Source organism: Trichosurus vulpecula, chromosome 1 (genome assembly GCF_011100635.1).
Source record: "Trichosurus vulpecula isolate mTriVul1 chromosome 1, mTriVul1.pri, whole genome shotgun sequence".
Taxonomy (NCBI): Eukaryota; Metazoa; Chordata; class Mammalia; order Diprotodontia; family Phalangeridae; genus Trichosurus; species Trichosurus vulpecula.
The window spans coordinates 103,134,903-103,159,729 of NC_050573.1; the positions used below are offsets into that span (position 1 = coordinate 103,134,903).

General features: G+C 39.2%; 1 protein-coding gene across 1 annotated transcript in view; it reads left to right on the plus strand.

Moving 5' to 3' along the window:
• Nucleotides 1–24,827, plus strand: part of TMEM71 (transmembrane protein 71) — a 100,791-nt gene that overhangs the window by 18,209 nt on the left and 57,755 nt on the right. Inside the window, exons 6-8 of the mRNA XM_036741641.1 lie at nucleotides 8,525–8,709; nucleotides 17,710–17,895; nucleotides 23,095–23,170. Coding sequence (XP_036597536.1) covers nucleotides 8,525–8,709; nucleotides 17,710–17,895; nucleotides 23,095–23,170 — 447 coding nt within the window. The remainder of the gene's footprint in view (nucleotides 1–8,524; nucleotides 8,710–17,709; nucleotides 17,896–23,094; nucleotides 23,171–24,827) is intronic.

Sequence of the window (24,827 nt, forward strand, 5' to 3'; positions counted from 1 at the left end):
ATCTATTCTACAGGTCAGTGGTTTTTCCAATGAGATATTTCACATTGTCTTCCATTTTTTCATTCCTTTGGTTCTGTTTTATAATATCTTGATTTCTCATCAAATCAGTAGCTTCCACTTGCTCCAATCTAATTTTTAAAGTGGTGTTTTCTTCAGTGATCTTTTGGACCTCCTTTTCCATTTAGGTAATTCTGCCTTTCCAGGCATTCTTCTCCTCATTGGCTTTTTGGAGGTCTTTTGCCATTTGAGTTAGTCTATTTTTTAAGCTGTGATTTTCTTCAGTATTTTTTGGGGTCTCCTTTAGCAAGTCATTGACTTGTTTTTCATGGTTTTCCCACATCATACTCATTTCTCTTCCCAATTTTTCCTCTACTTCTCTTACTTGCTTTTCCAAATCCTTTTTGAGCTCTTCCATGGCCTGAGACCAATTCATATTTTTCTTGGAGGCTTTTGATGTAGGCTCTTTGACTTTGTTGAATTCTTCCGGCTGTATGTTTTGGTCTTCTTTGTCACCAAAAAAAGATTCCAAGGTCTGAGTCTGAATCTGCTCTCTGTTCGTGTACCCAGCCAACTACTTGACCCTTGAGCTTTTTGTCAGGGTATGACTGCTTGTAGAGTATAGAGTACTTTGTCCCATGCTTGAGGGGCTGCACTGCTTTTTTCAGAGCTACTTCTACACAGCAAGCTCTGCCACACCAGCACTCCTTCTCCCCCAAGAACCTCCAACCAGGATTGCAACCCAGATCCAGGCAGGGCAAAGCAGGCTTTGTGCTCCTGCTCTAATCCACAGCTTAATTCCTCCCACCTGGTGCTGGAAGCAACTGCAGCTGTACTCTGGAATCAGCCTCAGAACTGCACCACTTCTGCAGCCCCCTGGGTGGTAGCAGATGGCACACTCCTTTCGCTCTATCCCAGTAGCTTTTCCCACTAACCTTCTCTGTTGTCTTTGGCATTTGTGGGTTGAGAAGTCTGTTAACTGCCACAGCTCACTGATTCAGGGCACTACGGCCTGTCATGCCCAGCTCCCAGTCTGGTTGGTCCTGGCGCGGCCCACGCTGGGCTCTGCTCTGCTCCACTCCCAGCTCCCTGCGATAGACCCTTCCCAGTGACCATCCAGGCTGTCCTAGGCTGGAGACCTGCTTCCCTTTGCTATTTCGTGTGTCTTGCAGTTCTAGAATTTGTTCAGAGCCATTTTTATAGGTGTTTGGAGGGACCTGGGGGGGAGCTAAAGCAAGTCCCTGCTTTCCAGCTGCCATCTGGGCTCCGCCCCCTGCAAAGCCACATTTCTGTAGGGCTCAGGAAGCTGAGGCACTTGTCACTATGTTTGGATATATCCTCCCTGTCATGTGTTGCCAGGGGAGTCATGTACCAGCCCAAGGTGGCATGGCACTGAACACACTAGAGGGACCAGTGGTGATGAATTGTGTCCCCAGGTCAGCCAGCACCAGCCATGACTTTGACAATGCTTTCTGAATCTTTCCTTTTTCCCTAGGGCATTTCAAGGTGAAATTCAAAGGGACCTGATAGTTAAAGGTCAAGGATTCTTTGGGGAAAAAAAAGGTGAAGTTAGTAGGGTAGAAAAATTTGAGCAATAACAGTATGTCTTCAGACATATTAGTCAGTCAATAAACATTTACTAACTGCCTGCTGTATGGCAGGCACTGGGCTAAGTGTATGTGAAATGTTACTGGATGATAAACAGCTCGATAAGTTCTTTGCCACTAGAGGTAAATATGTTAGAGAGCCAATTTATCCATCAGGCTAGGTGACCTCTTTTTTTTTAATGATAATAGTAACTTGCAGCTAGGTGGCATAATGGATAGTGTTGGAGATGGAGTCAGGAAGGTCTGAGTTCAAATCTTGCCTCAGACATGCTAGCTGTGTGACCTTGGGTAAGTCACTTAACCTCTCTTTGCCCCAATTTATTCTTTTGTAAAATGGGCATAATAAGAGCATTCACATTCCATGGTTATTGAGAGAATAAAATGAGATAATATTTACAAAGTGGGCAGCTAGGTGTCACAGTGGATAGAATGTCAGGCCTGAAGTCAGGAAGACTCATCCTTTTAAGTTCAAATCTGGCCTCAGACACTTACTAGCTGTGGGATCATGGGTAACTTAACCTTCTTTCCCTCAGTTTCCTCATTTGTAAAACAAGCTGGAGAAGGAAATGGCAAACCACTTCAGTATTTTTGCCATGATAACCTCAAAAGGGGTCACAAAGAGTTGGGCATGACTAAGCAACAACAATAAATTTATAAAATGCTTCGCAAACCAGAAATGTTAGCTATCATCCTTATTTATATAAAGTTTGCAAAAAGTTTTATGTACATTAGCTCATTTAAGCCATGTTTATCAAGCACAAATTATAACTGCCATTTCCCCGCCCCTCCCCATTTTACAGATGAGGAAACTGATGTTCAATGACCACTAGTCATCCCTTTTGTGTCAGAGGTAGGATTTGAGTTTAACCTCTCCTGGCTGCAAGGTCAGACATCTTTTCCATACACCATCTTGCCTCCCTACTCAGTCAAATAGGATTCTAGAAAGCAGAAATCTTAATCTCTTTGTTCCAAGGATTGCTACATGTTGCAGTATTAAAGGCAACATGGTATCACGGGAAGAACCGTGGGCTAAGAGTCAGGAGACCTCAGTTCTTATCTGATTCTTCTACTACCTATTTTTTGCCCTGGGAAATCAATCAATCAAAAAACCAATATGCATTTATGAGCTTGCAATCACTTTACTTCCTGGGTCTCAGTTTCTTTACAGAGAAAAAATTTAGAAGCTGCAACAAATGATTGCTAAGGTTCTTTAAGTTCTAAAACATTATGAATTGGTTATGAAAGAAGGGTGAACAATTGCTATCTATTATAGTCTTTCTAAACAGCATTAGCTCTCATATGTCTCGTTTCATTAAATGTTGGGATTCAAATGAAACTTGAAAGAGGTAACCTTAGAACAAATAAGGAGAAATATTACTTTATGCCCTGAAAAGTAAAAATAAAAAGCCTATTACCTCCAGAAAGTGTCATAGCTTGAAAATACAAAGAGATTCAAGTAGAGTTAAGATTAATTACTGAATCATAGAATTTTAGTACCAGAAAGAACCTTAGAGATTTAATACAACCTTCTTATGGAGGAGAGATCCATAAAAAAGGAATTAAGGCTGTTTTAGGGTCCATTTAAATTCAAATTCAAAATCAACATGCATTAAGTACCTACTGGTTTATGAGACCCTGAACCAACTGCTGGGAATTTAAAAATTTTTTTATGTTTATTTTTATTATTTAGGTCTAGACCTGTTATTTCATTAACACATGTACTTTCTACTGAGGAAATTCCTTCTACCAATTCAGTCCAATAACTATTCTTATTCATAGTTTTAGAGAGTTGGAGGTTACGTTAAGTGTTAACTGAGATGTTAAGGTATATGCCCAAGGTCACACAGCCAGTGCATGTCAGAAGTGGACTTGAACCCAGGTCTCTCTGACTCCAAAGTGAACTCTATCCAGTAATTCTCTGGCACTGAGAATGAAGAATTCCCTTCCCTCAAAAAGCTTACTGTGGGAAATTGAACACAAATTTCAAAGGGCAGAAGCCATTTTTGGGAGAACCAGGTAGGGAAAGCCCAGGGAGTAAGTGGCAACTTAGCTGAACATCAAGGGATGATAAGAATACTGAGATCAGGGATGAGATAGAAGTGCATTTAAGGTATGAAGAATGGCTTCTAGGAATGTGGGCAAGTAGAATGTGGACTATTCAATTGCAAGTCAAGTTTGGACTGGAATAGAAGAGTATCTGATGGGGATTAATACAAAATATAATTGAAAAGGCAAGTTGGAACCAGACTGCAATAAGGGAAAGGGGTTAAATGCCAGGCTGGGGAGTTTTAATTTTATCCTCTGGTAATGGGAGTTACTGAAGGCTTTAGGGAAAGGGAATAATGTGCTCAGACCAGTGGCATAGGCAGATTGCTTTGGCAGCTGTATTGAGTTTGAATTGGAGAGTAGAGAGATTCAAGGGATAGAATCAACTTCTGAAGCTATTGCAGTAGCCTGAGTGAGAAGTGATAAGAGACTGAACTAGGGTGGGTCTGTGTAAAGAAGGGGACACATGCAAGAGATGTAAAGATAGAATTAAGATTTGAGTACTAATTGGGTAGATGGGGGATGGGTGAAGGAAAGACAAGCGCAATTCTGAGGTTATGAACCAGGGTAACTGGTAGCATTGTGATACCCTCAGCAGTAATAGGGAAGTTTGGAAGCTGGGTAGATTTTCTTTTTGATGGAAGGAGGGGAGATGAGTTTTATTTTGGATATCTTACTTAATGCCTGTGGAAACAGACAGGGAGAGATACTGAGCTAACAAGATGGGACTAGAGTTCAGCAGAGAGATTAGGGCTGGATATTATTGTATTAGGAACACTTCTGTTATAGCAAATTCAGTTCAAGTCAAGAAGCATTTAGAAGTGTCTGCTATGTGCCAGGTTTTATGCTAAGTGCTGGGGATATAAAGATGAAAATAAAACATCCTCTGCCCTTGAGAAGTTTACAATTTATGGAGGGAAGTGGGGTTCTATACACATAGAAAAGTAATACAAAATATGTAAAAAGTAATTTAATTATACTTTATATATATTTACATATATATATAAATAGGAATAATATGGACATATTATGTCCAGTCAACAAGCATTTATAAAATACCTACTATGTGACAAGGACTGTTAATCTACGAGGATAAAAAGAAAGTCCCTGTTCCTCAGGAGGCTTATATTTTAACATGTAAATGAATGTATTCATATAAGATACATACAAAGTAAGTGGAAAGTAATCTTCCAAGGGAAGACTGAATGCATTATACATTTGGTGGGGAGTGTAACCTTTGATTGCCTTTCCCTCTACCCCTTTTGAACATGCTTGCTTGCCATTTGTGATGACAAGATTGAAGCTGGGGAGGACAGTTATGGGGGGACAAGCTTCCAACCATGTAAGACTCATTTTTGGGTTATCCCCTAATTGGCTGCTGAGCTGGAACTCCATAGATATACTAAAGGCATGACTTGTCCCTGGCCTGTTCTAGTTGGCTTCCTTGTGACTTCAAAATGTAAGCAAATGTCCCTGGAGAGGCTGACAACTGGGGACAGGAAGCCAAGGGGATTAGTCACCCTTTTCTAGCTCAATAGCTAATTAAGGGATTCAATGCGACAATGAATCATACATGGCAAGAAGCTGATCCCTAAGCATCCATATGGTCACCAGAAATGACCTGAACATCATCCAAAACGGAGGTAGGAGGAAGAGCACCCAGTACACCCACAGACGATACAAAGCAAATGGGGGGTGGGCACAGACCATGGAATTAATTTATCAATGCCTGTCTCAGGACAGACACTGAATATGCACAATGAGTTGAGCTTAAAATTGAGTAAGAGGAAAAAAAAATAGGCTTGATTGTTTTTTGGAAACTGTTTTTGGAACCTCAAACTGTTCTTTGTCACAAAAATCCATCTTTTAACAGTAGTAATTTTCCAGTGATATAATATGGCTACGAATCATGGAATACTACAATTTCTGAGACACCAAAATTGTGGGTGACCCCCAAGAAAAAATGAGACATATGGTGATACTGGTGAGGTAGATTGTAAGCAGGTTGCAACATATTATGAATAATTACATAAATGAGTGAATGAAAAGCATTTATTAAGCTCTGGCTATGTGCCAAGCAATGTACCAGGCACTGGGAATAAAAATACAAAAGCAAGATGGCTTCTGCTCTCAAGGAGCATACTTTCTAATGGGGGAGACAACAGATATAGGGCAACAAAGGCCATGAAAGGAAGTTAAGGTTTGGGAAGTCACAAAGATGGTAAGTAGGACATTGGTATGTTCTTTCCAGGGGTAATGTTATTTGATTATAATTCCCAGAGTAAGAGGTGGAAGGGGGTGGGGGAGGATTTGTATTTAAGGACAGAATAATGGATATTATCTAGGAAAAGAATGACTGGGGGGAAAACAGTGAGATGGTCCAGTAGTAACAGATGGTCCAAAAAATGGAATGGTATCCATGGAAAAGCTCAGAAAATCCGGAAGAAAGCCTCCAGTCCATTTGTTGGATTCTCAAAGAAGAAGTTATGGTAGAATATGGCCAAAAATCACATAGGATAAGAAGACATGAATTGGTTGCCATATGAACCACTGGAGGAAGTAGACATATCAGATCATGAGTCACTGAAGAACCAAAACCATAGAAACTTAAAGTCTTCCAGCTGTCTTATCAATGCTTACTCTTGGTCACTGTAAGGATCCCAATAAATATCTTAGATACTTCAGTGCAATCCCTCTTTATGACTCTGAAGTGAGAACTTCATATTCATATCCTGGGTGGTGCTCTTTCATTTGTGTTGCTGATGTACAGAAAAGTAACAATAATAACACTTTATATTTGTAAAAAAACACTTTCACAACAATTATTTTATTTGATCCCTAGAAAATTATGAATTAGAAGGGACCTAAAGGTCATCAAGTTTAGTCTTCCGCCCAGTGGATAAATTTTTGTTGTTCAGTTGCTTTTTCAGTCATGTTTGACTCTTTCTTACCCCATTTGGGATTTTCTTGGCATAAATACTGAAGTGGTTTGCCATTTTCTTCTCCAGATCATTTTACAGATGAAGAAACTGAGGCAAACAGGGTTAAGTGACTTGCCCAGGTTCACACAGCTAGTAAGTATCTGAGGGCAGATTTGAATTCACAAAGATGAGTCTTGTCTAGGTCCAGCACTCTATCCACTGCTCCATCCACCTTCTAATAGCAACTTTGGCAAGAAGTTATCTCACCCTTATTCAAAGATGATGACCCTGTGTGGTCAATAGGTCCTACAATATTGGCTCCATTTTATAGATGGAGAAACTGAGGGTCTGAGAGTTTGAAGTTACAGAATTATAAGAGACCTCAGAGGCAATCTAATCCAATCTGTTCCTGAACAGATCCATTCTACCACATCCCTGACTAGTGGCCATTCAGTCTTCTTTTGATAAGATTCCAGATAGGATGAACCCAGTAGTTCCAGAAGCATCCCATTCTGCTTTTCAAACTGTCAGGAAGTTTTCCCTTACATTCAAACCAAAATTGGCTTCTCTAGAATTTCCACCCATTGTTCCTAGTTCTGGCCTCTGAGGCCAAACAGAATAAATAAATAAATTCCTCTTCTACATGACAGCCCTTCAAATTCTTGAAGTGACTCATCCAAGGTAACTCAGCAAATAAGTAAGTAGAGAGACTGGGGCTCTAACCTAGTTCTAATATTGGTAGTCTTGTGGTCTCTGCCCCTATAAAGTTCTATTTCTGTATGGCAGGCATGAAATCTTTTTCCATTAACTATTTCTAAAGTTCTCATGTGTGCAATAAATGGAAGCTACATGACACTACCTATCCCATTTCCAGGTATTTTCCCTGGCTGGCTGTCCCCCTTGCCTAGAATTTTCTCCTTCTTCATCTTCATCTCCCGGACTCCATGACTTCCTTCAAGCCCCAAGTAAAACCCAGTCTTCTACAAAACCCCTTCCCTATCCTACTTAATGCTAGCGCCTTTCCTCTGTTGATTATCTCCAACTTAGCCTGTCTATATTTCTTTTGTTACATAGTTGTTATCATGTTTTTTTCCCAACTAGATGGTAAGTTCCTTGAGAGCAGGTACTTTTTGTCTTTCTTTGTATCCCTAGTGCTTCTTGACTGACTGACAATTTAGGTGACACTCTGGTTTTGGAACAAGAGGAGAGAGCTACTAATCAATCAGTCAGCAAGCATTTATTAAGCATTTTTATGTCTCAGACACTGTGCTAAGAAAGACTAAAACACAATCTCTGATCTTAGGGAACTCGCATTGTAATGGGGGAGAAAACTTGCAAACATTTATGCACCTACATGATAGATAGATAGATAGATAAGATGGTAGAAAGCAATCTCAGAGGAAAGGTATTAGCAGTCAGGGAGAAGGTGGTTGGTGCAGAGGGAGAGCACTGATCAGGTAAGGCTTCTTACAGAAGATGAGGTCTGAGACGAGTCTTAAAGGTAGCCAGGGAAACACAGTAGGCAGAGGTGAGGAGGAAGAACATTCTAGGCATGGAGGACAGCCTGAGAGAATGCCTGGAGTTGAGAGATGAAGTGTCTTGCTCATGGAACAACGAGGAGGCCAATGTCACAGGATCAATGTCTCATAGATTACATAGAAGGGGGCAAAATGTAAGAAAACTAGAAAGACAGGGAAGGGCCAGATAATGGAGAGCTTTACATGCCAAACAGGATTTTATATTTTATTCTGGAGGTTAAAGGGAGCCATGTTTTATAGAATGGAATGACATGGTCAGACCTGTACTTTAGAAAGATAGCCTTGGCAGCCGAGCAAAGAATGGATTGGAGTGGGAAGATATTTAAAGCAGAGAGACCAACAAGAAGTCTATTGTAATGGTCTAGGTGTGAAGTGGCAAAACTCAGACCACTTTGTCTTCCATTTTTTTCCCCAGAATATTCAGAAAAAAAAAGAAAATTCGCCGTTCTCTGTCTGAGCTGTTCAATCTCAGTGCCTCTAGCCCTTGGCTTCATCAAGGTGTTTTTAGTGATATGGACTCTTCCCCAGGAGAAGATGGATGGATTGAAGGAGCCAGTAACCTTGAGGATGTTTACCAGTTATACAAGGATGGTAATCAAGGTACTCTCTCTCTTTTTTCCTCTCTTTCTCTCTCAAACTGTCATCTCCCACCTCTTCTTATTTTCCCTGCTATATATGTCTTATTTTTCCCAGCTTAAAAATAAATTCTACCTTGACTCATGTCAATCCCTAGTTATCATCATATATCTCTCCTCCAGTCCATAGTCAGAATCCTTGAATAAAGTCATTTAAACTTATCTTCATTTCCACACCTTCCACTCACTTCTCAACCCATACCAACAAGGCTTCTGATCCCCAATCCCACTACTCTATTGAAACTTATCCCTAAAGTTATCAATAATCTCTTAATCACTAAATTTGATATCTCTTTCTCAGTCCTCATGCTTCTTGACCTCTCCATATCTTCTAATACTGTTGGTCACTTCTCTTGTATACTCTTTCCTCCTGAAGTTTTTGTGATGCTGCTCCTTCCAGGTTTTCCTCTTACCTGTCAGATCTCTTAGTCTTTTTTGGCTGGATCATCAACCATCCCCCTTCCCCATCATTTCTTTGTGTAGCTTGGCAATTTCTGAAAAAAGAGATTCAATCAAGATGGGCTTTTGTTCAGTGCTCTAGAGTTGAAGTGTCTTGAACTCATGATATGGGCCAAAGCAGATAAATGACATGAAGTGAAATTAGGCATCTATTATACCCTCCAGCAAACAAACTCAGCACATCCCAAATTGAATTCATCACATTCCCTGAAATGTCTTTCCTTCTCCATAATTTACCTCTCTTAATGATATCATCATTCTCTTAGTCATCAAGGTTTATAACCTCAGGGTCATCTTTTAAAAAAGGTTGTCTTTTCTATATCATCTTTTGGTAAACCTATTGGTTTCCCTATGCTTAATAATCATTTCTTTTCATATGAATTACAAATCTCTATACACCTCTAATCTCTTTTTTTAGCTCCAAGATAATATCAACAACTTCTTCTACTTCGATGTTCTATCTCATACTTAAAATATTCAAAATGGAACTCCTGATATTCCCCATCAAATATGTCTCACATGCAAACTTCCTCTATTTTCTGTGCAGGGCACTTAAATCCTTACAGCACCCGGGTTTGCCTCCTTGGGATTATCCCTGAATCTTCACTTTCCTTTACCCCTATAACAAACATTTGTCAGCTCTATAGAGCCTACCTCTATGATACCTTTCATATCCATGCCCTTCTCTCCACTTCTGTGGTCATTTTCCTAGTTCTGGTTCTAATCACCTCTTGCCCAAACTATTATATTAACCTCTTAATGGATCTCCCTATTTCTACTCTCCCCTCCAACCCATCCTTCACATAACAGTTGAAATACTCTTTCTAAAGCTAAGCTGTGACTATTTCATTCACTTCTTTAGTGGGTTGCTATTATAAAACACAGACTCTTTCATATAAAAAGTATTTCTTGATTTAAATCCATCTTATTTTCTGGTCTTATTTATCATTATTCCCCTTTGCACACTACATTTCAATGAAAATTACTTACTTCCTCTTCACTAAAGTCAGCATTCCATCTCCCAACTTCACATAGTCTGTCCCCCATTCCCAATATGCAGTGCCTTTTCACCACTGCCTAGTAGAATTCTTAATCCTCAAGGCTCAATATAACCTCACCAAATCCTATTGAAAGCCTTCTTGACACTTATTAGCTGGGTGACCCTGGACAAGTTGCTTAATCTCTTTCAGCCTCAGTTTCCTTATTTGTAAGATGGGGATAATAAGATAACCTACCCTTACAAGGTTGTTACCTGAAACAAATGAGATAACATACATATGTGTGAATATATGTATATGTATGTGTTATATAAAGCACTTTGCAAAACTTAAATTTCTATATAAACATCATCTACTATTATTTTATACAGAGTAGAGACTGTTTTTTCCATTTTATATCCACAGTGTCTCTGTATGTAAGTGCTTAAAAACTAAAAAATGCATTTAACTCAACTTTCTCAAATTTTAATACATATATTTTTCTCTTGCATTCAACATAATAGCATTATTAATGTCTGGAAACTGGGGGAAGCTAGGTGGTGTAGTGAGTAGAGCACAGGCCCTGGAGTCAGGAGGATCTGAGTTCAAATCCAGCCTCAGAAACTTGACACACTTACTAGCTGTGTGACCTTGGGCAAGCCACTTAACCCCAATTGCCCTGCCTTTCCCACCCTCCCCACCAAACATGTCTGGAAACTTGACATTTTATATACTCCATAGGATGTTGTATGGTGTGATAATAATGGCTACCATTTATATGGAGCCTTTAGGCTTGCAAAGCACTTTACAAATATTATCTTATTTGATCTTCACAGCAGCTCTAAGAAGCAGATGCTATTATTATTCCCACTTTTCAGATGGGGAAACTAAAGCAGACAGAGGTTAAGTGACTTGCCCAGGATCACAAATGTCTGGGGCTGGATTTTTAAGTCAGCTTTCTTGTCTACAGGTCCAACACCCTATCCACTGCTCCACCTACCTGCTTGATACAGTTGATAAAGCCCTGGACCTGAGTTTGTGTTTTGGCTCTGCCCTTACTATCTGCATAGAAATCTCCTTAGAGGTCATTTGTCCTAACTTTTCATTCCAAGGAGAATCCTTTACTGAAAAATGATATAATGTCCCTTACAGCTAGTCATCCAGTCTCTGCTTAAATATTTCCAGTGTCAGGGAATTCATTGACTCCTTATTTGCAACTGTTCATTAGAAAGTTCTTGTATATGTTGAACCCAAATCTACCTATTCATAACTTATCTAATAATTCTAATCTGAATAACCAGGACCCTATAGAACAATCCCATTTCTTCTATACAACAGCCCTTTGGACATATGAAGATTGCTTTCCTGTCTCTCCTTAGCTTTCTTTTCTCTTGCTCCCACTTAGTATGTCTAAACAATTTGAGAGCAATTTATCTCTGGTGATGAAGGACATGCAAAAAGTGCTTTATTACACTTCTCCTGACTTTGGATGCCTCTTAAGTAAGACACATCCAACTGCAGCTCTCAGAAATCAGCCATTAGTTAACGAGGGCACCAAGCACATCAAGGTCTCTTATCACAGATGGCAATTTTAATCACATTTTTTTCCTTGCCTTGTTTTCTAGCTCTATGAAAGATCACATCTTACACTAGCATTTCTACCCCCTATATAGCTATATACACACACATATAAAATATACATATACGCATATATGTGCTAGCTCAAAGCCTCAAAATAAACAACCAGAATCAAATGCATTTATCTTTTCCCTATGCTGCAGATGCAATCGAAAATTATTTCCTGACAATTTTTCCCCTGCTTCAATTTTTCTTCTCTGATGGTTGGTGTTTTTTTTTCTCCTCCAGTTTGGTAATATCCTCAGTTCACCCCTTTCCCAGTTGCACTGAAAAATCACTTTGCCTTGTTAGTTTCAATTCATTCATCATCCCTTGTGTTTTGCATTCCCTCATCCTTTTTGATAGAGATGCAGGAAGGGGAGAGGGAGAGGGAGGGGTGAGGGAGAGAGAGGGAGGGAGAGGGAGGGGGGAGGGAGAAGAAGAGGGAGGGGGAGACAGAGAGGGAGGGGAAGAGAGAGAAGAAGAGGGAAAAAGAGAGAGGGGGGTGGAGGGGGGGAAGAGGGGGAGAGGGGGAGAGGGGGAGGGGAAGAGGTAGAATCATGAGTTTGTGAGGGAAGGGTGGAGGCTGGATTTGTGCACTGGCTACTGAACAAGAAACCTTACTTTTGTTTGTGACTATGACACTGAAGTATTCACTAACCATAATTCAGTAATCATAGGTATTTCACATTACTTCAATACTGGTGCCTCAATTTCCCTACCTTTAAAATGGGTTAAGATACCTAGTGTCATCAACTCAGAAAGAGAAGCTATTGGGTATCATGTCTCCTATTGCACCTTTACTATGAAGAAGGAAATGTGTCAGACCAACCAATTAAGCAACTTAGTATAATAGAAAGAACACTGAACCTGTAGTCAGAAGACTTGGGTTCAAATTCTAGCTCTTCCACCTATTGGCTAGATGACATTAAACAGATATCTCACCCCCTCTGAGCTTCTGTTTCCTCATCTGCAAAGTGAAGATTTATAAAATGAAATTAATTGAAGTTCAGTTTAATTGAATGAGGAAGAAAAAGAAGGGTATATTTAAAGAGACTAATGTGGAAAATCAGAGACTGCTCCAAAAGCTCAGATTTTTGAGGTTACATACAGAAGATGGAATCAAGGTCATGTATCTTGTCTGAACTCTTGAAGAAATATTGGGGGATTAGAGTCCACACTTGCAGAATGGTCCACAGATGACCACCCCCCCCTCACTAAATGCTAATAATGTAAATAAAGTTGGCAAGGAATACTAATCTACAGCTTAGTAGGTAATGGGATTGTATGGAAAGGGTGCTGAATTTGGAGTTAGAGGACCTGGGTTTGAGCTCCGGCTGGGCCGCTTATTTGCATGACCTTGGGCAAATCCCTTAATCCCTCTAGAGTTTAGGCTCCACATTGTAAAATGAAAGATTTGGACTAGATGACCTCACAGGTACATTTCAACTCTAAGTCTGTGTTCCCATAATCTTGAATAGGGCTTCTACCAGCTCATTCATATCATGATACTTCACTCAGATTATTGTACTCCTTTTCTATATATTTCTCATTAGAACTTGAGCTTCTTTCACTGCTTCAGATAGACATGCAAGTGTAACTCAGAAAAAATAAAATGTCCTTTATTTCACTAAAGTATGTCCTATGGGTTTCAAGCAGCCTGTAGGTTTGGTCCAATAGTTTCACAAAATCAATTATCATGAAATCACAGAATTTTAGAGTTGGAAGGGACCCCAGTGGCCATCTAGTCCAACCTATATACACTATAAAATTTTCCACCATAACATACCCAGCAACTGGCTGTCTAGCCTCTGAAAATATTTGGGGCAGGGTGGGAACCTATCACCTCTTGAGGAAGCTCATTCTTCAAAAATGGAATGGACAGATGAATACAAAAGAATGATGTAATCCAGTAAGAAGAGTGCTGGGAAGACTTAAACCCTAGAGTGAGTTGGGCCTTGTAAGAGATGCTAAAAAAAAAGACCTTTCTTTTTTTTAAAAAAAAAAGAAAACTATGTTAGGTGCAAGAAGTAAAAACAAAGTGATAGGCCTTTTGACTACTTTACCATCGGATAATAGCTATGGATAAAAGAGAAGGCAGGGAATGACTCAATTCCTTTTGTTTTCTCTAACAAGGATAATCATTTTCAGAATGAAAGAGAATAAAAATGGTTAATAGAAAACTAAAACCCAAAATAATTGAGGAGATGGTAGGAAAGCACCTAGCTATATACTTTATGAGTTCAAGTTACCTGGTTCTTATAGTTCCATCCCAGGGTACTGAAGCAACTTGAAGAGGTGATGGCTGAATCACTGCTGAATCATGCTCATGACTTTGAAGAATGGAAGCAGTGCCAAAGAAAAAGAACAGACAAATGTCCATATAAAAAAAGGTGGAGAGGAGGGAAGGAGGTAAATAAAACAAACCCATTAGTGAGTTTATGGGTAACATTCTAAAACACCCTATTAGAAGAATGGTTTGTGAACGTTTAGAAAGTGATGAAATGAGAGCCAACATAGATTAATCAAGAACAAGTCATTGTAGGCCAACCAACCTCATTTCCTTTTTGACAGGGTCATTAAACTATTTGATCTAGGGGGATAACACAGGCATAATACAACTGTATTTTGGCAAAACCCCAAAATAAAACTTTGACAAAGACTCAATATTATATTCATGGCAAAGTAGAACAATGTGGACTGGATCATAAATGCAGTTAGGTATATTCAGAATTGGTTGAACAATTGGACTGAACGAGTGGTGATGCCTGAAGTGATGCTAACCTTGAGGAAGGTCTCTTGTGGATTTTGATGGTACCCTATATGTTGCTCAAAATTTTTACAAATGATTTGGATGAAGTGTTACATGGTATGCTTATCAGATTGGGGCAGGGAGCAAAGCTTGAAGAGGAAGATAAAATAGCAGAACCACATTCAGAAAAGACCTCAGCAGGTCTGTATTAAAGAACCCAATCTAACAAGATGGAATTTGGTAGGCAGACACATAAAGTTCAGCACTGACGTTCTAGAAGCCATAGGAATATAGATATTGCACTAGAGGGGCCTTGGAGGTTTAGTCCAACTACTTCATTTTACAGTTGAGGAAATAATCTCAGAGAAGTTAAGTGACTTATCCTAAGTCATATGGGCAGTATGAGGCAGAGCTGGGACTTGGGCCCAGATACTCTGACTCCAAATCTTGAGTTCTTTTCACTTGGCCACCCAAATGAGCTGCACTAGAGCAGCAGAGGGAATACGTAGGTTGATAGCAATCCATATGGAAAAGGCCTATGACTTTAATCAGAGGCAAGTTTATTATGAGTCACAATTGTGATGTGGTTGCCAAAAAAAAGCTAATGTGATTTTAGGCAGAATTATTTGAAATGTAATGCATAGAACTGGAGAATTGATAGTTCTCTGATGCCTGCTGTCTTCTTGGCAACCACCAGAGAGGTCTCTCAAAGCTATTCCACGAAGTGCCATATGGCATCTGCATAGAGAGATAGAGCTAGGGGGGCAGGGCATGAACAGACACCTTTTTCTCCTTGATTACAGCTCTAGTCTGGGCAGGAATGCTCCAGGCCATGAATGTAGCTATTGCCTTTATGACTTAGAAAAGGGAGCCATCCGCCTTCTTGTATCAGTCATTGGCTATCAAACTACCAGAGGAAAACCTTCCACTTCCACAGTGGGGAAAATTGGTCCTGCTATTATTGTGTTGACTATCATGGAATAAATACAAATAATGATGAATCTTACTTTTCAGCGATAAAAAGAGAATAAGGTAAACCATTTGGTGTGAGATACCCACTAATCATATTGTATCAATTTAGTGAATGGAAATATTTACAAGAGAGAAAGGAAGGAGAAGGGAATATACTTTTATAAAGCACCCACTATGTGTCTGACGCTGTGCTAAGTGCTTTACTAACAGAATCTAATTTGATCCTCACAACAACCCTGTGAAGTAGGGGCTGTTATTATCCTGATTTTACAATTTAAGAACCAGAGACAGAGGTTAAGTTATTTGCCCAAGGTCAAACACCTAATAAGCATCTGTGTCTGGATTTGAACTCAGATCTACCTGACTCAGTCCAGGGCTTCATCCCCTGTGCTACTTAGCTGACAGATTAGAGTTTTTCTGCTTGGCCACAATGGGTTTCTATGGAGGGAAACTACAAGAAGCAAGATTTTAGTATAATACAAAGACAAATTCCCCAACATGTAGAGCTATTAAAAATGGGATAGACTGCCTCAGAAGGATCACAGAATCATATAATCTGGGAGTTGAAAGGGGCCTTAGCAGCCATCTAATGCACTCCATACATGAAACGAATCCTCACCATAATTACAAACCTGAAAAGCAGACATTCAAGGAAATGAGTTCTATTATTAGAAGTCTTCAGTAGGAGGATGGATAGTCACTTATCTGTGATGTTGTAGTTAAGATGTACGCTTGGATGAGGTGATCTCTGAGATCCTTTCCAACTCTGAAATTCTAAGAAATGCTTTGGAACATACCAATATGCAAATCAGTTAGCTAGTTACAATAATACCACTATGGTTCTTGGAAAAATACTCTTCATTTTATCTCAAAATTAAGTAAGATTACTTTTTCTAGCCCACCAAGTGAAGAACTTAAATAGTTGAGAACTTTAGTCTTCATAAAACTGTCACCAACATTTGTATAAGAAAAGGAACATTAGATCAGGAATCAAAGAAACTATATTTGAAATCCAGCTCTGATACTTACTAGTTCTACGACCTTGGCCAAATGATTTGCCTTCCTGGGTCTTGGTTTCTACATCTGTAACATGAGAATGTTGGACTCATTGACTTCTAAGTTCTTTTCCAGCTACAATCCCCATGGTCCCACGAATAGCAATAACAGTTTTTTTTAAAACAGAGCCATGAAATAGGATAAAGAGAAAGAAGAAGAAAGAGAGAAGGAACGATTAGAGCGGTATGAGGAAAATCAAGGGAGTATAATGTTTTTGAAGCCATAGGAAGAGAAAGTATTCAATGGACATTCAATGGAATGTCCAATCATGTCAAAACTTTCAGAGAGGTCAAAGATAAGGAATGAAAAAAGGATACTTGATTTGGTCATTAGGCAGTCATTGGTCACTTTTCAGAGAGCCATTTCAGTAGTATAATGAGGATGGAAGTCCAATGTCATGGAGCTGAGGTGATAATGAGCAGTGGGACGGTAATTGCACTGGACACAGAAAATCTTTTAAGGAAAATTTATCCATGAACATGGAGAGAAATGGGTAATTGGATGGATTATAAGAGCTATGGGAAGGCTTTTTTGGTTCAGGGAGACTTGAGCACATGAATGAGTATGGTGACTGGGACAAATTTTCTCCAACCTTCATGTATGTGGACAACATACCTGTCTTGGTTGGACGGTGACTCAGAGTGGAGCAAGGGAAGGAGATAACTCTCTGAGCAATTCCATGAGCTGGTGCTGTAAGCCTTGGGCTTTGTATACATTTAGTCATCCCATTAATGCCCTACAACATCACCAAGGCAATGGTGTAAAACTGTCCCTTCCCCTTCTTTCACCTCTTGTTCAGCCCTTTTGTCATTTCTTTTTTTTTCCTTTAGGACTCCCCTCAGTATTCATTTGAACCTCATTTCTGGATAAAAATGTTGGGGGTAGAAATGATTAGTGTGATTAACAAAGATCCTTTCCTCCTAGGGTTGGGCATGAGCCCTGGAAACCTTCTCTGAGTGGTTATGTTCACTGCCGTAGCAGTTAATACCAGTCTTTTTGGAATTTCAACACCTTTTCTGATTGGCTTGATTTCCCTAGAGTTCCTTTCTTTGGAGTGCTATATGACACTTTATTGTGTGTGCCTACACATGTGGGCATGCACACACAACCACAGACTTTGTTTCTCCAACAGGTCATTCTGAAGTTTCTTCTGCATCCCAACCATGGTTGTCAGAAAAACAACCTCCAGAATCTGCTGAAATCTCATCATCCATCAACGTAGTCCTTCAGCATTCTAAAGAGAATCCATGTGTTATGCCTTCTCAGTCCCAGCTGATTATTCCAGAACATTTCCAGGAGGGAATTGTACATCATTCAAGTGAGTCAAAAGGTTTCATTTCTCCAAAGTGTCTCATTTTAGTTTGTATTAGTTTACCGCCTTAGGGAAAGCTATGTGGTTCAGTGAATAGAGTGCCCAGACTGGAGCCAGGAAAACTTGAGCTCAAATCAACCTTCAGACTCTTACTAGCTGTGTGACGCCTTGGGTAAGTCACTGAACCTCTGTTTGCCTCATTTTCCTCATCTCTAAATGAGAATAATAAAAATACCTATCTCTCAGCGTTGCTATAAGGATCAGATGAAATAACTGTAAAGTGTCTGGCACATAGTAAGTGATATATAAATCTTAGCTATTAGCTATTACCCTCTAGGAATTCTTCCTGTAAATATCCCTGATAGGTACATCATTAGAGAGAGGAAGTGTGGTATATTAGAGAGCTGGCCTTGGGATCAGGATGACCTGATCTCTGATACATACTGGTTGTGGCCCTGGGCAAGTCAGTCAGTTGATCTTTCGTTGCTCTAGGCAATTTTCTATGACTAAGAAGTACAGAGAAGGTGCTGCCCTGCATTGGTAGGAGGAATTTCCTTAGCTGAGACTTCTTTATATCAGTTACAGATGCATTCCCTATCCTATATCCTACATATTATTATATCTGGAAGGGACATGAGATGTCATTTAATCTAAGCTCTTAGTCAAACATATGTCCACATAAAGAGGTAATCGTAAATGTTTATACACATTTATAAACATATATGTTCACATGAATACAAAAACATATATGTACATATGTACATAATTGCCTTTCCCCCTTCACTGTAGTAATTTCTTTATCATATGATCATAGATTTAAAGCTGGAAGGGACCTTGGAGGTTATCTATTCAAACCCCTATATTTTACATGACAGGAAGCTGAAAATCAGAATGGGAAAGGAATTTACCCAAGGTCACCCAGGTGGTAAGAACCTGTGTTCTTACCTGGGTCTTGAAACGAGGGCTTCTGACTCCTATGTCTTTTTTCCCTATTCCATGCTACCTCCGGTGTACACCCTCCCACACAACACAACTTTAAGGTCTTCCTTAAAACAACAAAACAAAAAAAACCTGACAAATATGATGTTCTGCACCCCCAGCCTCTCCTCTTCCCTTCCTCTCTAACCCAAAGAAGGTAAATGTGTTTCATTATTTTTTTTTCTCTTGTGGCCAAGATTAGTCATTACAATTAAGCTCTAGATGTTGTTTTTATTTAGACTTATTGTAGCAATTGTGTATTGTTGTGTTATTATCTACTTTCTTACCTCTACTTTCCTACAACGAATTAGGGGAAAAAAGTCTTTTCCATAAAAGGCTTTCCTACCACATAAAGTGCTGCAAGGGTCATTAGTTCAAAGATTATGAACAATTAAGTGAAGTCTTATGTAATTACAAAGTGTTTGGATGACTTAACATTACCCTGTGTATGTTTTATCACAATCCCTCCTTGCATTGATTATTTCTGTTTTTATATTTTTAACCAATTTGATGATTATAAAGTTAAACCTCAGAATTGTTTTTATTTATGGAGTTCTTACAATTTGTGATTTGGAACACTTTTTTAGATGGATATTTATAGTTTATAATTTTTCTTTTGAAAACTATAACCTTTCTTACTCACTCATGGCACTTACCTGTTAGGATTTTCTTTTGAAAAAAAATTTTAAATTTTACATCAAAATTGTCAAAACTATCTTTTTTTTGTCATTGTCTTCATCTCTCATTTAGTGATGATTTTCCCCTTCAACCATAGATCAGAAAGTTACCTCCTTTCATTCCTCTCTATGACTTTTTTGGTAACATTACCTTTTCTTCAACCCCTTAATTTTACGGAGGAGTAAAGTAAGGCTCAGAGAGGGAAATTACATATGACCTGAGGTCATCCAATGAGTTATCGGTAGAGTTAGGAATTGAGCTCAACTCTTTTGACTACTAGGCCAATGCTTTTTTCTACTGCACTATTCTGTCTTCCTAAAACTGCCCATCTGTAAATAACAACAAATTGTACCCAGATAGTAGAAAACAGATTTGTTGTAAGGGCTGGTCTTATACATAGGTAGCCTGGGTGACTGCCTAGATGATGTAATTTTGGGAACTCTAGAAAGTCCTATCATCACTCAAAATCTCCCTTCTCAACCTATCAAATCAATAAAGTTTATCAATCACCTGCTATGTGCTTGGACCTGGGAACAGACAGACAAATATTCTAAAGCCTGCCTCAAGGAGCTAACATTTTATTGGGGAAGATAACATGCATGTATATGAGCATATATAAGATTAACTCAAGGTAATTTTCAGGAAGGATCTGAAGCCAGGAGTATAAAGACAAGCTTCATGTAAGAAAAGGCCCTTGGCATTTGAGTTGTGATTTGTAGGAAACTATAAATTCTAAGAGATGGAGGTTCAGAGGACATCCCTTCTAGGCATGGGCACAGCTTGTGAAAAGGCGTGGAGAAAGGAAATGGAATGTCATATGTGAAGAACAATTAGATCAGTCTGTCTGGACTATATATATATATATATATGTGTGTGTGTGTGTATATATATACATATATATGTATGTGTATATATATACACATACATACTGTGTGTGTGTGTGTGTGTGTGTGAGAGAGAGAGAGAGAGAGAAAGAGAGAGAGAGAGAGAGAGAGAGAGAGAGAGAGAATACAATAATACATAAGAAAGCTGGAGAGGTAGGTTGGAGGTTGGCTATGAAGGGTTTTTAATTCTAAACAAAGGGGTTAGTATTTGATTCTAGAAATAAGGGGCAGCCACCGGTATTCAGCCCTCTTATGTGTTAAATAGGCTTTCTTAGCCGACCTGGGAACCTAACTACCACTCCTCATGCTGTTTCATGGGGAAATGTATTCAAGTTCCAAATGACTGACATAATTTTTAAAAACACAATCTATTTGTAAGATGGTGACCTTTTTTGGTTTCATTTATCTTCTTCTCTCTCTCATCAGACCCATCTTGATTTATATTTGGTCATCAGTATGTATGTGTGTGTGTGTGTGTGTGATTGTCTTATCAAAAGTGCTCTCTTATGCCTAAATCTGCTATAATCACTTCCTTCCCCACATAGCTGCAAAATTGGTGCTTGATCACTGAGGACAATTTTGTAGTTGAGCAACGAAAATCTGATGTGTTATTATAGTTTGCAGTCCCTTTAAGGGATGGATATTTTCTTAAAGACTCACAGAAGATGAAGTTACAAGCCCCTTTAGTACTGAAAGATGCCACTCAAAGAAAAATGTTCTGCACTGGCACTTTACTGACTGATTTTGCTACATCTCCTCTTACATCTGTCACCTCAGACAAATGACTTCCCCTATTTGGGCCTATTTTCCTCATCTATAAAATGAGGATGATATGCATCTAAGTTGTATTCCAGTCCTTATATGATATCATTATAGATGTTGTTAAGCCATTTTTCGGTCGTGTCCAACTTTCTGTGACCCCATTTGGAATTTTCTTGGAGTGGTTTACTATTTCCTTCTCTAGCTCATTTTCCAGATGAGGAACTGAGGCAAACAGGGTTAAGTGACTTGCAAAGGGTTACACAGCTATTAAGTATCTGAGGCTGGATTTGAACTCTTGAAGATGAGTCTTCCTGATTCCAAACCCAGTGCTCTATCCACTGCACCACCTAGCAGCCTATTATTATAAATATTCTCATGAAAATTTTCTTTCTTGTACCTTGATGCCTGCTCCTACCCATGAAAAGAATCAGCTTTAAAAAGGCCACCAATGTAAGACCCCATGCCATCTTGCCTCATAAATTCTGCCCTTCCTAGGGCTATAACCACATAAAAAGCATTTGGGGAGCATTGTACCACTTGATGGGGCAGCCTATGGCTCAGTGGATAGAGCACTGGGCCTGGAATCAGGAAGCCTTGAGTTGATATCCAGCCTCAGATACCTTCCTAGCAATGTGGCACTGGTAAATCACATAACCTCTGATTGCCTGATAAAAGGCATCCACTGGATCCACTGGAGAAAGAAGTGGCAAACTATTCTAGTATCTTTGCCAAGGAAATCCCAAATGGGGTCATGAAGTGTCAAGCATGACTGAAATGACTGAACAAGTACAATTTGGTGATTTTTAGATCTCTCCCAGTTACTTTTATTTTAATGTAATCCATAACTATTTCGAAGATTGGGTTTTTTTTCTATATAGAGCTCTGGTCACCAGCGATGTTGAAGGTAATTAAATTGATACTTCTAAAGATCATTGGACTTATTGGGTAAAAAATGTTGTGGAGCATAAAGTTGATTTATTGACATTCATGAAGTTCTTCAAAATAGAAACTATATTTTAAAAAAACAACTATAAACTCTTCAAGGAAAATCATTCATTTTGCCACATTATAGCTTATATTAGAGTCCCCAAAGCAAAAGACTGTACCCCAAAGGGTAATAGATTTACGTGTCTTAATTCAACAAGTTCCAGTTCACCAACAGTCATTAACAGCATACTGTGTGCCCATCACTGTCCTAGGTGGTATGGAATGTATCTGCATTTAGATAGGACACAACTCCTTCCCTCATAAATTTCACTGTCTAGCAGTGGGATAAAGCACAAAAGCAGAGATGGGAATGAATGGAGTTCCCCCTCATTGAAAATCTTCAAGCAAAGGCTGGTTGAGCACTTGTCAGGTATGCTACAGTGGGTCTTCTTTCTGTGTATGGGTTGGGAAAGATGGATCCCAAAGTCCCTTCCAAATCTAAAATTCTGTATTTCTCTGAAGTACTGTTTCATGATGATTGCATTACAGAGATACAGAATAAAGTGCTATGTGAGGAGTATTGAGGGGGAAGATAATTACTAACCAGGAATATCAGGGCAAGCCTGAGGGAGGAAATAGCATTTAATTTGGGATTAAAATTCTAAGTATGACTTCAGTAGGGAAAGGGGAAGTGAGATTGCATTCCATGCATAGGAAAGTGTGTGAACAAAGACACAGAAAGGACAAAGCACAGAATGTGTTCAGGGTACAGATTAGATATTTGCAAATAATATTTCCAAAGGAGAGTTAAGATTGGGAGAAGGAATGTTATGGATCAATACATTTAATAATAGACATTTATTATTTTTAGCCATTATTAAATTACTATTATTTGATCATTTATAATTTATTTTAATAGTTTAAGACTATTTAATATTAAATAATGCTTCTCAATTCTTTTCTTTTTCCCTGTTAGAGTCCACTACATTTCAAGAGGTCCTTGTTCCAGTAATTGTATTCACAACATGCTTAGTCATTTCAGCATGTACAAGGTAATTGCGATTTTAATTTTGTTGGGATTTGAAAATGATTATCTCTGATATTTAAATAATGGATCTTGAGGTGTGACTTTAGCCATCTGTTCTTGTCCATTCCTGGTTGCAACTTATTGATAAATCAGCCATTACAAGGACAGAGTTCCTTTATACAAATGGATCATAAACTTATTAGTACTTGACATTCCCAGAATCATTGCTCCAAAGGAACCTCTGCTCTGGTAAATCCCTGAGTTTATTGTACTCAGCAAGGAGCAGAGCTTCCTTATTGGGCTTGGTGGGGCTGCTCCCAGGTTGTGAGGGTGTTTTGGAATTCCGCTGAAGGAGTGTTGTATCTACAAGCTGAGGATAATTTGTTTACAGGCTCCATACCTGTATCTTAGTACACCTGGGTCTCTCAGATGCTGTCTTGGCAAGTTCATAATTGTAGAAAGCTCCCAATGGCTATTATCATTTAACTTCTCTGCTCCATCAACCTCAAAGCCAGCCAGAGGAAATTGCTAAGGTTGCTGTCCATGGTTCTAATACGGCTGGAAGAGGCATAGCACTGCTAACTTGGTAGAGAAGTCAGACGAAATGTTTTGTAGCTGATGCACCTGACAAACAAAACTATCCCTGTATTCAACCTGTTGTTATTGAGGTTTATGGAGAAGGAGCAATGGGTCTATCTGGATCTTGAAGGTAATGCCTATAAGAACCAACACTAGAGAAAATGTTGCAGGTTGCCTATGTTCTCTTTCAGGGTACTGAGGGTTATTTCAGAGCTATAACTCTTGGTGCACATTTAGAAATCAGGGAATTTCAGGATTTAGTGCCCCCTCAAATCTATCTTCCCACTGTCTTGTGATCTAGTTCTTAATTCTTGGCATTGTGCATTCTATATATCCTAACTTGAGGCTCCTGATACAGGATTGGTATGTTGTCTTCTGTGTAGGCAACATCCTTAATTTTCTAAAGAATAATTTTATTTTATAAATTAGATTTAATCAGTTTAATCAGTTAATCAATTAAACATGCATTAAGTGCTCACTAAACACGTATTAAGTGCTAAGCACTGGGGACACAAAGAAATGCAAAAAGAAAAGTCCCTACTCTCAGGGAACTCATAGGATAATGCAGGAGACATGTAGACAATTATGTACAGGCAAGATGCGCAGGTAAGTGATGCAGTGGTTAGGGTACCAGACCTGGACTCAGGAAGACCCGAGTTCAGATCTGGCCTCAGACACCTACTAGATATGTGACTCTGGGCAATTTGCCTATTTGCCTCAGTTAATGGCCATGTTTTTTACTAATTTAACCAATGCCTAGTTAAATCTATTGGCACTGGTAGCAACCAACTCTCCAGCTTAAATATCCAGCCAGAGACTTTCTATGCATTATAAGGAGATAAAGCCCTCTATCTGTGAGAACCTTAGGACTATGCTGTAGTGTTGACTCAGCTCACAGGTCTCAAGTTTACTGCCTCTAACCATGGTGCTGACTCCTTCAACAATAAGAGATCTCCTAGCAATTTCGAGGTAGGGACTCCAAAAGGGCCATCTCCTCTGGCTTCCATCCGAGGTACTCTTCCAGCATTTGCTATATGGAGACAGACAAGTCTTGATCTGCTGGTACATCTCAATGAGGTGCTTGAATTGAAACACTGCTGTAC